Below are 13931 nucleotides of genomic sequence, written 5' to 3'. Positions count from 1 at the left end.
GGTTTGGAATTTTGGAAGTTCTTTTATTCTTGTTTTGTGAGATCGTTTGTCCTCTTTTCGGTCGTGGAGACAAAGAGCACGGAAGGATACAGACTTCAAACTAACAACATCATTTATTGAATTTCAACTATATTCTATGCAATATTTGGTGGTGTATAACCCTTGAAGCCCTAATAGAGTCTACCATCTTATTTTTCGTTAGAATTTTCATGCCTAATTACCTCTAAAGGTGAGGTTTAGTCTGTTCCAGGCGTTCAGATAGTAGATTGCGCGGGAAAAATTCAAAAAGGAAAAAAAACAGGGCCCCCCTCCGTTTTCCCGGTGTTCAGTTTAACACGCTCCCCACTGAACGCCTGGAACAGGCTAGGCGAGGTTACACGAGACGATTCGCAACGACGATGTTTAGCGCAACACAGCGTTACAACATTTTTACGAATAGTTGCAACATTGTTCCAACATTGCAACGCTGTGTTGCGCTAAAAATCGTCGTTGCAAATCGTCCCGTGTAACATCACCTTAACAGTCATGAGAAACAGGAAATATCAACAAAGAAATTCTCCTCATTGGTATCAGATTGGAGAGAAGTGCAGGGAATATGGATACTGATATAAGGGCTTTTAGGGTTTATTTACCATTCTACTTGTGCTTAGCACTTACATTCTATTCCTCAATACTTCAGTTCTAGAAAACTTTTAATCATCCAAGTTAAATGAAAGTGTTGGCATTTATTATTTACTTTTAAAATATTCTGAATTACTATTTACTACTTCTTCGTGCAACAAGGAAATAAATTTTCTTTAAAAGCTAAAAATTAGCCCGTCTAGTTCATAACGAGTAAATTACATCTAATTGAAATTACATTTGGAACTGTTGCACTCACGGAATCAAGCATATTCGTTTTTATTTCCAGAAAGGCAGGCAATCTTTTTAAAACTTGAGTGAGGAAATCCTACAGGCATACAGTGCAGTTGACAAAATTTACACACCACAATCTAATAAAGCTTTTACAACTGTATGAGGCTAGCTTTTGGTGGTTTGCAATTGTGACGTCATGGTAGCCATGTTGTGGTCAAGAACAATAGCGTTGCTATCCGTTTCAAAAAAAAAATTTATTCTATCAACCACCAACATGGCAAACTAAGAATTGTTTTAGAGCACTTCTTATGTCAGAAACATTCGTTTATTCTCGAGGAGACTTTTTGATGACTAACATAAGCCAAAAGTCTGCATTTCCGAACATGCCTGGAATGAAGTCTATGAACGCGATGCTTGACAGTAAAATTTAAACCCAATACTTGCTTTCTCTTACCTTCCTGATAAGATGTCTATTCAGTACATAAGAAAACGCGACAAAAAGCCTAGAAATAATATTAAATAATTCTTATAATTCATTATGAAAGAAAGTAACTCAACAAACAAGTTGCAAATGTTGGTGAAGTTAGCTTTTGTACTCATTTGATTTGCGCGTGCCCTCGCCACAAACGAAACTAAACCTCTAGCTGCGAACCAGGATTGGAATACACCCATGATTCGCCGTTTAAAAAATCCATTGTTTAATTAACCAATCAGGTTGTAAGGAAATCCAATCCAATTCGTGTGTCCGTTGAGGGTTGAGAACCAGCATTTCAGCGCTGTTTCGCAAACGAATTACCCGAGTTTAGATAACGCCTGCAGGCTGGAAACGCAAAATGCCCAAACAAGCAAAAAAGGGCGAAATTGTCAATCTTTTCACGCGCATCTCACTTGCAAAACAAAGTTGTATTTTGGCGGGATTTTCTTGTGTCTCCTTTTATAGTCTCTCTTTTCAAAACGAGACTCGTCCCAGCTCTCTCGGCTCTTTGGCTTTGGTCGCGTTATTTCCCAACATGTTGCATGTTTACGGCCAACATAATAAATTATCCCTTTGACAATCTTAAAAGTAACTTTCGTTCCATTTGCAAAATAGCCATTAGTTCTAGAGAAATATTCCTTTCAGTTAAATCCAACTCGCATTTTCATAAAATTCTTAACGCTTACAAAAAAATCCGGGTGCTGAATTATCATGAAATAAATAGTTGCATTGATATTATAATAATTGTCTCCATAACTAAAATTGCTGTTAAAATTATTTGCTTAAAATCTCATTGACTTGGTACCTTTAAAAACGTCCTGGCAGACTTCTAAAACTCTAAGAACTATACAAACTTATGTAGTATAAGTTAGACAAAATTATTTAAATAAAATTTTTCTCGGATCTGTTTTATTTTTCTAGGTGTGACGTGAAACTCTTTAAGTGGTGGGATTTAGTTTTTTTCGTTAAATCTTATCTGGGTTCTTGGCGGCCCTTTAAAAAGAGAAATAAAAGAGAAAACGTTAGACTGAGGATACGCAATGGCTCCATGGATTTCGTTTCGTTGATTAAGGAACAAGAAAAGGATCAAACTTTTTCCATTGGCAATTAATTTTTATACACTGCCATATTTTTGGCGCATTGGTCTCCACTGCAAGCTAGTTCTACTGCACTACTCGGTTTTGCAATGCTTTGCTATGCGATTAGCTCAAAACTTTCACGCCACTTTTTTATCCAATTAGAAATAAAACCAAACCCAGTCGCAACCGTAAGAGTTTTCCCGCGCTTTACTCACGTGACTGTCTGCACCGTTTGTGATTTTAAAATGGGTGCGTGAACACAATTGGGGGAGAGGGGTAACGACCCATTTCTTCAGAGAAGAAGTATTAAAAATAACACGGTGACAAATTTTAAAAAAGTATAAACCAAATTTTCTTGTTTCCTTTCCCTCTCGTCGTTACCTGAACAACCACTTACCCTGGGGACCCATGATGGTAAGCAAATGGCGCAATGACTGAACTTTGGTTAATGAATCTTTTGCCTGGGTTGTGGACTCGTTCAGGCCCAGATCCTCCCAGCCATATAGGATTGGATTGACGAGGCTCGGCTGTCCTGGGACGAGGTGGTCCATCTATCTGTGAGGCCAATGGACTTCTGAAACTGCAGTTTTAAAATCGTGATCAACAATCTAATTCATCTTTACCACAATAATTCGCTTGAGGAAAAACGTAAGGAGAATCTATGTTCTGAGCATGGAATATAGGCGGAAAAAAAGAACCGCTAGAGCGGTGATGAGCCTTACCTTCTTAAACTTCTACGGGATGCTTGATCTACACAAACGATAAAGTAATAGAAATCAATATTTTTTATTGGCTAAGCACAAAATATTTTAGCCTGTTAGTCTATTCCAGGACTTCAGGTAGCGGGGATTGCGCGAGATGAAAGAAAACAGATCGGGGGAGACTCAATGAACCTTGGGAACAGGCAAGAGCTACTTAAATGCATTTAAAAACAAATGCAGGAAACTCTTACAGTATTTTAATCTTGGTAACAGCTTGCCTTCCGTTTTGTGTTGTTTATAAGCTGCGTGATTGGCTAAAGAAAACCGCGCCACTTTTTTAACCAATCAGAAGTAAAACCAAAACAAATGGTGACGTACACGCACGCATTTTCCCGCTCTTGGCTTTTACAGTTCTGATTAGTTCATTTGAATGTCTGGGACTGTTGTGATTAGTTAAAGTAACTATATTTTGTGCTCTAATAGAGTAGTATTTCATTTCAATTTACGTACCTCTCCGAAAGTTACTTGTTTCTGTGTCAGGCATCGTTAACAAGTCTAGTTAGGTAGAGAAAACAAACAAGACTATAATTTGAGCCCGCCTGACCTTTAAGTAATACCAGCCATAAACCTGCTGCCGCTTTTCAGTGAAGAGTTGCTGAGTGATTCAAGGAATATCTCTCGCAATGCACTGATTGCAAAAAAAACTAGAATTTACATGAAAGCAGAAAACAAAATGTTGGACAAAGAAAAAAAATACGGCTAAAGGTACAGCCTGCGAGCAAGCTCTCCTATTCCCCACTCCAGAAAGTATAAGGGAAATGGGTACAAGCTTTCGGCGCAACGATTTCACCTGGGATCGTTTGGGTGGACAAGCAATAGTTATGATTGGTCGACGGTAGTCAAGGCAACCATTAACCAATCACATGTAACGCTTGTCCACCCAAACGATCCAAACAAATCGTTGCGCCGAAAGCTTGTACCAATTTCCCTTACAGTTTCTGCAATGGGAAATTTGGACGAGCGAAGTAAGCCGCGCGAGAACGCGTCTCTTCTCGCGTGCCTCTCGCGCGTGTACTTTTCACGACATCCCCCAAATGAAGAGGTTGCTCGCAGGCTACCAAAGGTAGTATCTGAGGTACTGAGTAACAAAGTAAATGAAACTTGGCGTAAAGAGGGTAAAGCGCCATGAAACCAACCTTTGTGATGTCCTCCTTTTCTTGCTGTATTGAGATAATCAGACCCAGTATTCTTAGATGTAACACGCATGCTCGCACTTCGTCTGAATGGAGAATCCCGGATACTGGGTTCTACAGACGGAAGGAAAATTACCAGTCTATTTTTTTCTTGGTTTAGTTATTAGCGTATGTACAGATCATTCAATTTCCTCAGTTATCCTTTATAATGAGCAATCTCACTTGCGATGAGTTCAATTGCATATCATCGCTTCATAAAAGTAGCCTGTTAACATCGGTTTATAGCACAATTCATCACCATAGTATTCATTAACACTAAGTATTTTACAGTGGAAACCCGCGCTAAACGACCACGCCTTTATTCGACCACCTCGTTATTACCTACAGCCATATTCTTTCGACCCCAAAGTAAAAAACGGAGTCATTTCATTATTTTGAAGAACCCGTTTATACGATCACCTCGTTATTACGACCAGGATTTTATGGTCCACCGGGGGTCGCATTAACGGGATTCCACTGTATTTCTTTTTGTACTCTCTATCTAACCTGGAGTGCTGCCGCCTTTCCTAGCAAGCCGTAGATAATCAGTTGATTCTGGAGTTGTGCTGTTACGCGGACTGCTAACTGGAGTTGTATCTGCAAACAATCGTTTCCGTTTTAATAGCTATAATCCGCAAAGTAGTCTTTTGCGAGCTGTTATTTGTCTCACAGCGTTGTGTGGCTGAGTAGAAGATTACCAATAACTAGACCAAAATGACAGAAAAGCCGACGGTACAGAACTGTCTCAGGCTGGTGACCAGGGATTTCTCAAGGCTACTAAGATCAAGACTCCCGGATACTATCATAGGAAACTAAAGGGAAAAAACTTCCAAGATGGTCAATTTCCTGCCTACTTATTCCACATATCCCACAAAGAGAAATTTTGGTAAGAGCCCTGCGAAACTTTGCGTGTTTCAATATTTCCAACTTACCTCCATTTTGTTTCACTTCCTTGGGTTTAGGAGTGGATGTTGATTGGGGTGTCATACATAGCAAGTCTGTAAAAAAAGGGAAGTTAATTAACTAATTGTACTACAGATTCCGGAAGTAAGTAAGTGAGTAAATTGAAGGCCAGAAACAAAATACTGCAAAATACTGCTTTGTCAAATGTTCAGGTAATGAGAATAAAGAACATGGTCACTTAAGATAAAAGTATCTTGATATTTTAACAAATTCTCCCTACTAGTACTATAAAGGTGGATTTTCAAGTAATTTTTACGCGCGTACGCACGTAAAATTTACGCACGTTAAGAAAATAGAGGCAATGTATTAAACGTCGCGCGTAAACGTTAAAGTTGAGCGAGGTTCAACTCCATTACGTCTACGCAGACCTTCCCTACATTGCCTCTACTTTATTTACGCGCGTAAAATTTACGTCTGTGCGTGCGCACGTAAAAATCACTCGACAGTGGAAATTCACCTTCAGAGATATATAGAGGGTCCCGAATAGGGTTCTTCAATCCCGTAACTCCGACCCAAAATTTCGTGCAATCTCGTAATCCCGAGGGTTTTTTCGGGCATTCTAACTCGGGCGCATACTTTCAATCCCGAATCTTGCCCAAGTTTGCTTTTAAATCCCGAATCCCGAGAAACCTATTTGGGACCCTCATATATAGAGAACAGCGCAGAGAAGAAACGTGTTGACACCTTTGTGGCCGCCTCCCTTTCTGGCCATTCGCAAGTAGTCTGAACTTTGTAAAGAATCGGAGGTGGATTTTCTCGGGCTGCTGATGGGGGAAGGAGAAGGAGAATCTGAAAAACAAATGATGATGATACTCTCATAAAGCGGTTTTCATTTGAGTGTCGAAAAGTAATTGGTTTTGCACTTTCTACACGATACGATTGGCTTAAAAGATTCGCGTCAGCTTTTCATCCAATCAGAAGTAAAACCAAAGCCAATTGTGACGCGCTCGCATGCATTTTCCCGCGCTTTGCGTCAGCCACATGTAATTACTTCGAGTTTTGATTGGTTCAATGTATTGTCTGTGTCCTATGTGATTGGCCCGAGTAATTACTTTGGTTTTGGTTTTACGACACTCAAACGAAAACCACTCTAAAACAGTCGGAGTTTCTTTGAGTCGCCAGCTGTTTCGTAGTTTTTTGGACGAGCAATATAATTGAACAATAAGTGACACTTGACATCATAACGACAAATACATGATAAACCATTATAGTGTCTGTGGATAAAATCCTTAGGTGTGACCATTCAAATGAAAGCTACTGGGAAGTACTTTCCTGTGGTACTGTTTATTATGCTGTACAAGGTGGTTCTTTACTTTTGAGTCTCTGGATGAAATCCTATGGTGTGACCGTTCAGATGAAAGCTACTGAGCAGCACTTTCCTGTGGTACTGTTTATTATGCTGTACAAAGTGGTTCTAATTTTTGAGTCTCTGGATGAAATCCTATGCTGTGACCGTTCAGATGAAAGCTACTGAGTAATACTTCCTTATGGTACTGTTTATTATGCTGTACAAGGTGGTTCTAACTTTTGAGTCTGTGGATGAAATCCTTAAGTGTGACCATTCAAATGAAAGCTACTGAGCAGTACTTTCCTGTGGTACTGTTTATAATGCTGTACAAAGTGGTTCTAACTGGATGAAGGTGACATTTTCCAGGGAGTACCATTATCCACGCAAGGTTTTGTTTAATAAACTAAGGACTAAGATGACAAACCCTTTGTTTTTGCAGAGTCTTTGCCTGCAGTTTGATCGTGATAATACCAGTCTCCAAGCCTCTTTTCTTGCTTCTTTGGTTTTGAACTGGGTTTATGATGTTCAATTGTTAGCAGATCTGTTAGATAAAACAAAATCTAGTTTAACCGCCTTTCACTCCCAGCGTCTAGAATTAAACAAAGAGATTCCATAACTGAGTTACTGAGCTGTGTCCTGCAATTTTAATATTTGATTCCGTGGAAAAAAGCCTCTGGTGTTACTATTCATGCGAAACGTCTTCAGCAGTTTTTTTCACAGGTACTATTTGTTTTGTTTTTGTTTTCACAATATGAAATCCACGGTATTTCCTGAACGTTGATCAGGGTTCTCAATGATTGATTAAGAAACTAAAAGCATTGAAAATACGTACCTTTATGGCCACCTCCTTTCCGTGCCGTCTTGAGATAATCGGTGTCAGTATTGATGTCACGAGGGCTTGACGAGGCGGGAGAACCTAGCAAGGGTAACAAATAAAGAGTACAACGGATGGTTCACATAACTAGGCGGAATAAGATCGTTCAGTTGAGTATAGGCTTGATTTTTTGCGCTCGTTCCTCAGACGTTATTTCGCGGGGAAATCATTAGTGGCGTCGCAAAAATGTCAGCTGTTTTCTCAGGCTAGGAAGGAAAAGAAAATAGAACGCCTACGAAAATTTACCCTTTCTTCCTTTTGATTTATCTCCATCAACATGATCTTGGTTATCTGTTTTCTTTTCAGATCTCCTTGGTTCAGGGGAGGGTGTGTGGCTTAACAGATCTGTAAGAACAATATCCACGTACATGACATTTCGAAACACTCAAAGATTGTGAAAACTAACGCTTTCACAAGCCTCCTACCCAGGTCAATTCGCGCTATTTGAATGACCAGAGGAGGCTTGGAACCGAGCGCTAATTTTCCCGACAAGCTTGAAAGGTGACGTCACATCCGGAATCGCCGAGTACGACTAGCAACGAGGCTGCGCTTTCACTAGAGGTAAAAACAAGGAAACATGGACAAGAAGTTCCTGGTAAGGTTTTGTCTAAATGTGCTGCTACTTGATCTGTAATTTCAAGTAACATCAACCTCGTTCCCAGGGTTCTCTCCAACTTGTCCAAATTACGTTTCTGTAATGCCCATACTCTTCTTATAGAGTGTTTTCACTCATGTGGCCAGCATCTATGCAAATTTATTTTTATTGGAACAAAAGAAAGGATTTACATAAGAAAAGAGTTCAACTCCCACAGGACTGGTTTGGGACAAAAACATGGCCGCCGTTTCATTGTTTTGGGACTTAAATATGGCCGCCACGACGTCACGTGAAAACACAAGATTAACGCAATGCCATTAAATTTCAGTTTCTAAGCCGTTTTATCACCTTGATAAAAGTGTGGAAAACAAAGGTTATGTTGTGATGTCACTAATCTTTAATGTGCAAAGAGCGAGGAGATAAGCCTTCTTTCAGCCAAAAAGGTATGCAATTATTATTAATTATGCAAGGTACATGTATGTAAGTACATTAACCCAACTTTACACTCTTGCATTACGTTTCATTACCATTATAGCTGTTAGATGTATTAGCATTAGTATATTAAATTAGTACATTAGTACTATGAGCGTTAGTAGTTTATTTTAATTACTGTTTTAGTTTACACTGTTACCTTTATGGCCGCCACCTTTTCTAGCAATTTTAAGATAGTCTGTATTAGTGTTGACGTCAAATTTTGTAACATGCAAGTTTTTACGAGGAATCCGAGTGGGTGTGCCTAAAGAATAAATACAACCATCAAACAAAGCTGATTACATAAACTATATATGACGAAGGGTCACTTGAACATCACATTGGGTGTGGTCTCTTCCCGTGAATTACCAGGCTAAAAATGTACATGTAAGCTTTCCGGGAGCCCTGGGAGAGCTTGTTCGCTGGCCAAGGGAAACGTCCAGCCCCCCTCCCCCCTCCCCCTAGATATGTTATTGTTCGTTTGACTTGGGCTTTGTGGTCTATTCAGTTTTAAACAGTATGTTGTCATGGGAGAAGCAATCGTTTTATTCAGTGGACTAGACAAAGCAAAAGATATCCATTTTGTTTTCTAGTCTGTTTTTTCTTCCTTGTTTTGAACAACTTAGCCAGCTTTTAGGGCTGTTTGCAGCAAAGCATTTGCCTAATTGAACTAAATATTCTTATCTTTGAGTTTCACAATCCTGCTTTTAATTCGGCTTAGTGACCATGACGTATTCATTATAATTCATCATAAGATCCATCGTTATAACATTGTACAAAGAGTAAAGGAAAGCCTCCTGATGTCAAATTAGAATCAATACACTTCTTCAACTCAGTGTGTGCATGAATTCAAGAAATATAAACATGTTCTCTCACCTTTCCTTGACTGGGTCTCCTTGACGTCCACTCCATCATGAGTGTACCATTGTCCGTCCTTCTTGTTATACCTCACTGGTTCAGGGGTGGGGGTGTGGGGTGTCATTGTTAATAAATCTGCGAGAAAGTTAAGTATTTTGGCATAAACATGAACGCGAGAAAAAAAACAAGGATCAAAATTCTTCCTTTTCCTGTGTCCACGCTTTTGTAAATGTTTTCTTACTTGAAACAAGACTCTTACACTTGTGCTTGCGCTAAGCCTGCTAAAACCATATTAACATGAATTTTCTCCTAACAATATCAGTACAACATCACGAGAAAAGCTTATGAGAACTAATATAAAGATCACCAAAGGGAAAATGCTTTGATCTTTTATCAAATTCTCTTAACTCATTCTTTAAGGAAATGTGTGGAGACCAGTCTGGAGAATTTGTATGTGGATCTTGGGGCTTAAAGCGTTGATACAACGTACCATTATGACCTCCTCCTTTCCTTGCCAACTTTAAGTAATCTGAGTCATCGCTTTTATCTGCACGTGGACTTGGTGTAGCTAAGAATCACGAGGACAAAGAGAAATCCTTTCAAAAAATGTCCGTGAAGTAAAGTGAAGAAATTTTTAACCAAAACAATAAACATTTAGAAAAGGATGTTTGGATTCAGTTTCTAACACAAACTACGATTCGCGGAGAATTAGTTATCCGTTCAGTTGAGAGAAATTGCAAGTAAATCCAGCAGCCCAGCATCAAAACGGAGTACTAGTCAATATTCGCGGGTTCCAGGCACTGTTACCCTCTGACATCATAGATTTTGCAACGTTGTCAACTGCTCAGGCATATTTGGTATGTATCATTAATAGATGTCACATGACCTCGAGGTAGTCAGTAAGAGGGCGCGCTGCCGGCAAAAAACTTCAGCTTAAAGAAAAATTTACTTCTTACTAACAATAACACTGTTCGTATAATACAAAAGAATGCATGCATGTGCAGAGAAGAGAAAAGAAACAACACAAACAAGTAAAATGCAATGAAAAATTAAAGAGAATTGTGTTAAATTAAGTTAGTGATACATGTTAACAAGATTTCTATTAAATTTGGTGTTTTCTTCTTGCCAGATAAACACGAGCTAGATGGAAACTTCAAAGAAAAAAGCTAACCTTCATGCCCTCCAGAAGTTGATTTACGAGGACTGTTACTACACACTGTTACCATTTCTGAGGGTTAGGGGTTAGAAGGTTAGAGATTAGTGGACACATACTGTTACAGTACAAAACATTAACATATTACTGCTTTACAACCAATGAAAGTATTTCAAATAAATAAACGGAACTGGAGATCACTGTCAGTGATGATATATGAGGAATAAATCGGTACAGAGAACGTTTAAAACTGGTGATCTGGGAGGTAATAGATTGATTTCCACCGGGGACTTAAGATTTTCATTTTCCCCAAGGACGTCCATGTCTATTCAGGCTTACTTTTAGTCAAAAATGCTAGCCAATACTATACTTCAGCGCCGAAAAATCCACCCCCAAGGTGGATTTTAATTAAGTAATTTAAATCCAGATTTCATGGGTTTCCTTCTTTATCGTTTTATTGGTGAATACCAACACGGGTTTGCAAGACTGTTCTCATAAACAGTGTTCTTTGTGCCGCTACTGATGAACAGATACGACACGTAGATATATTTTTTAGCAACTACTATCATTTGCAGTCTGTTCACTTTGAATAACTATGTGTACGCGTGCAAGACCGAAGTTCTTGACAACAGTTCTTCACAGTCTCTCTCCACCCCCACCCCCAGGAAAAAAATAACCAATCGAATGCATCCACAGTTGAAATCCTTGAAGGCAACTTAGACTTATTTGTATAGTAACACTCTTTGTGGTTCATAAACCAGTGACTCCCACCTTTTCTCTGTTGTGTGTCCTTAACATCTACTCCATCATGAGTGTACCAGTGCCCGTCTTTCTTGTCATACTTGACTGGTTCGCTCCTTGGTGTGTTGGGTTCTATTACTAACAGATCTGCAGAGTAAAGTATTAGTTGTCTCAGTTCAAACGTAAATGGAGCGAGTTTTGGAAGATTGAGTTAGGCTGTGTTAGGCTAGGACATATTTAGTTTTAAAAAAATGCACTTTATTGATTGTCAATGTATTTAGCACGAAAGTACTAATTGGGGGGACTACTTTTACGTCTCCTACAGGAAACGGGACCCTCATTTTACATGGTCATTCGAGCCACGCGAAGATCTAGCCATTTGCAGGGCAAAGGCAGTACCTTCATTTCTCAGTTATTTTAAGACCCTGAGTGTTGGTCCGGTCCCGGGATTCGAGCCCGCGACCTCCCGCTCCGCAGTCAAGCACTCCAACGACTGAGCTAATCCTGCCGCGGTTAATTAATTTAATTAATCACACTAACTGCAAGAAACAAAATTTCTCTTGAACCGTTTTCCACATTTCTAGCCACATGCACTCTATCGAGTGCCCTTTTCTTCACTTCAGGCCAGTCGGCTTAACAGAACAAAGAGCCAATCTTCTACTGAAATTACCTTTCTTTCCCTAGTAAATTGGAAAATGCAACTATTCTAGCGGCAATCCAAAAACGAGTTTGTCTGAAGACTGTTTGTAAGTCAACACAAGTTGCAAAGTTGACGTTCATAAAGTTAAATCTCACCCTTGTGTCCTCCACCTTTCTTTGCGATTTTTAAGTAATCTGTTTCAGTTGGAGTATCGGCAGAACCGGCTGCACTTGGAGAGCGAGGACTGCTCACTACTGTCACCATTTCTACAAAACAAGTGATGATTAATAATTCTGTAATCTATTACAGTTCTTTTAGTTAAATTAGCATTGCCATTGTGACATCAAGGCAGTTGTCACAGCCCCCTGTCTCGTAGCTCTACCTTGACGTACACTCCCTCTTAATAGCAGTATTTGGCGAGAATATGTTTAAGAAAGCTTGTAGACAAACACTTTTACCACTCGGTTGGGATACTATCAAAGCTACACGTTTTTCCTACAGCAGGTTACTAAAAGAACATATACGACACAAACTTACCTTTCCTAGACTGTGTCTCTTTGACGTCCACTCCATCATGTGTGTACCACTGTCCATCTGTCTTATCTACCTTCACTGGCTCAGAGGTGGGTGTGTGAGGCGTAACTGTCAGTAGATCTTCGAAAAAGGATTAAATGAGTCATTTCATAGTCATTTACCGGTACAGTGACAACAACAAAAGGATGCGATTTAAAGAGATTGCACAATCGTTACCCAAAACGTTTCAGTTTTCATGAAAGCATGATTTGAGAACAAAATGGCTGGGAATATGGTAGTAGTTGGACACAGGAAAAGTTGCATGTGTGTCAAATCACCTTCAACCCTAACTGAGAGATTTACAACCTCTCTTTCTCTCTTTCTTACAACGTGTTCAATGCAAAAGGTTAGAGTTTTCTTGTTGATTATGGTCTTTATTACGTAACAAAGAACCAAACGAAAAGGTAAATTGGCATATACCAGGTAAACTGACCATAATCAATTGCACCAAATGAATGGCCATCCCGTTATTAGCAATTACAATAAAACCCCCATATGACAAAACCCCAATTACAGTCAAGTGTATGGAACAGCATGTATACCACCGTCATCGGCCATTTTGAGGTTGTGACATTGGGTCAGTGTTGTGTTAAACTACAAAGTGGGACCCTTCAGGGACGCTATCACATTAGCTATTATTAAATTGCCAAGAAACTGGGTTAAAATTTGTCCCCCCAAACAACCACACAGTTCAATTAAAACATCACTGACCCAGTCCTGAAAGCAACTCAACGTGGCCAAATGGAAATAATTTACCCAGTCTCCTGTTTTTTCATTATTTTAAGGCTCCACTGCAACTGAAGACCCCTCCAACATGTGCCTCGTGAACAAGATTATTCTAAATTCATACTCTAACCAACCTTTGTGTCCACCGCCTTTCCTTGCAGTCTTAAGATACTCTGTATCTGTTTCAACTTCTGCTGCACTTGATGGACGAGGACTACTGGCCACTGTCACCATTTCTATACAAGAACGTTACAATATCTTTAATAAATTTGGCACAAACCAGTGCCGGATCCTTCACAGCGGTCAAACGACTGAAATTTGCAAAAGTTAAGCGAAATACTTCAAAGTTAAGGTTGCTACTTTCACTATGGAAAGTTTAAGGTATTACCAACATCCTCTTAGTTTACTAAACTTTTTTAAAGTTTACTAAAAAAGTTCTAAGTGATTGAAAACCGATGCTGACGTTATTATCGGCGCCATTTTCAAACATGATTCTCTTTTAGCGCGAAGCGTTTTCAGCGAAAAAAACTCAAAATTTTGAGAAAAATGGAAAGATAGTTATGTTGACTAACTGATTTATACATCTTTGCCCATTTTTCTCTAACTGGTTAATGAAATCCCAGCAATAAAAGACAAAAAAAAACGATTTAGACGTTTGACCGCGGTGGTGCCGGATCCAGACCTTGAGATAAAGGGGAGGTGGGGGG

General features: G+C 39.4%; 1 protein-coding gene across 16 annotated transcripts in view; it reads right to left on the bottom strand.

Annotated features, from left to right (window-relative positions):
- Positions 1-94: 94 nt before the first annotated feature.
- The window catches only part of LOC140924793 (uncharacterized), a 38345-nt gene continuing 24508 nt past the window's right edge, over positions 95-13931 (bottom strand). For 6 of the 16 annotated variants that reach the window (XM_073374793.1, XM_073374794.1, XM_073374786.1 and 3 more), the window contains 18 exons: positions 13359-13460; positions 12463-12579; positions 12081-12191; positions 11316-11432; positions 10563-10619; positions 9882-9959; positions 9410-9526; positions 7714-7812; positions 7426-7509; positions 7018-7134; positions 5990-6094; positions 5275-5340; positions 4850-4939; positions 4307-4417; positions 3621-3665; positions 3132-3159; positions 2807-2989; positions 95-2323 (listed from right to left, as the gene is read on the bottom strand). In XM_073374793.1, the coding sequence (XP_073230894.1) occupies positions 2296-2323; positions 2807-2989; positions 3132-3159; positions 3621-3665; positions 4307-4417; positions 4850-4939; positions 5275-5340; positions 5990-6094; positions 7018-7134; positions 7426-7509; positions 7714-7812; positions 9410-9526; positions 9882-9959; positions 10563-10619; positions 11316-11432; positions 12081-12191; positions 12463-12579; positions 13359-13460 (1655 nt within the window). In that variant the 3' untranslated portion in view covers positions 95-2295. Of the gene's footprint in view, positions 2324-2790; positions 2990-3131; positions 3160-3620; positions 3666-4306; positions 4418-4849; positions 4940-5274; positions 5341-5989; positions 6095-7017; positions 7135-7425; positions 7510-7713; positions 7813-8661; positions 8799-9409; positions 9527-9881; positions 9960-10562; positions 10620-11315; positions 11433-12080; positions 12192-12462; positions 12580-13358; positions 13461-13931 lie in introns of those variants that run through there. The other 10 variants (XM_073374789.1, XM_073374796.1, XM_073374791.1 and 7 more) reach the window with 10 other exon arrangements.

This window comes from Porites lutea, chromosome 14 (genome assembly GCF_958299795.1).
Source record: "Porites lutea chromosome 14, jaPorLute2.1, whole genome shotgun sequence".
Classification (NCBI taxonomy): Eukaryota; Metazoa; Cnidaria; class Anthozoa; order Scleractinia; family Poritidae; genus Porites; species Porites lutea.
This window is presented reverse-complemented; position numbering and strand designations above follow the sequence as displayed.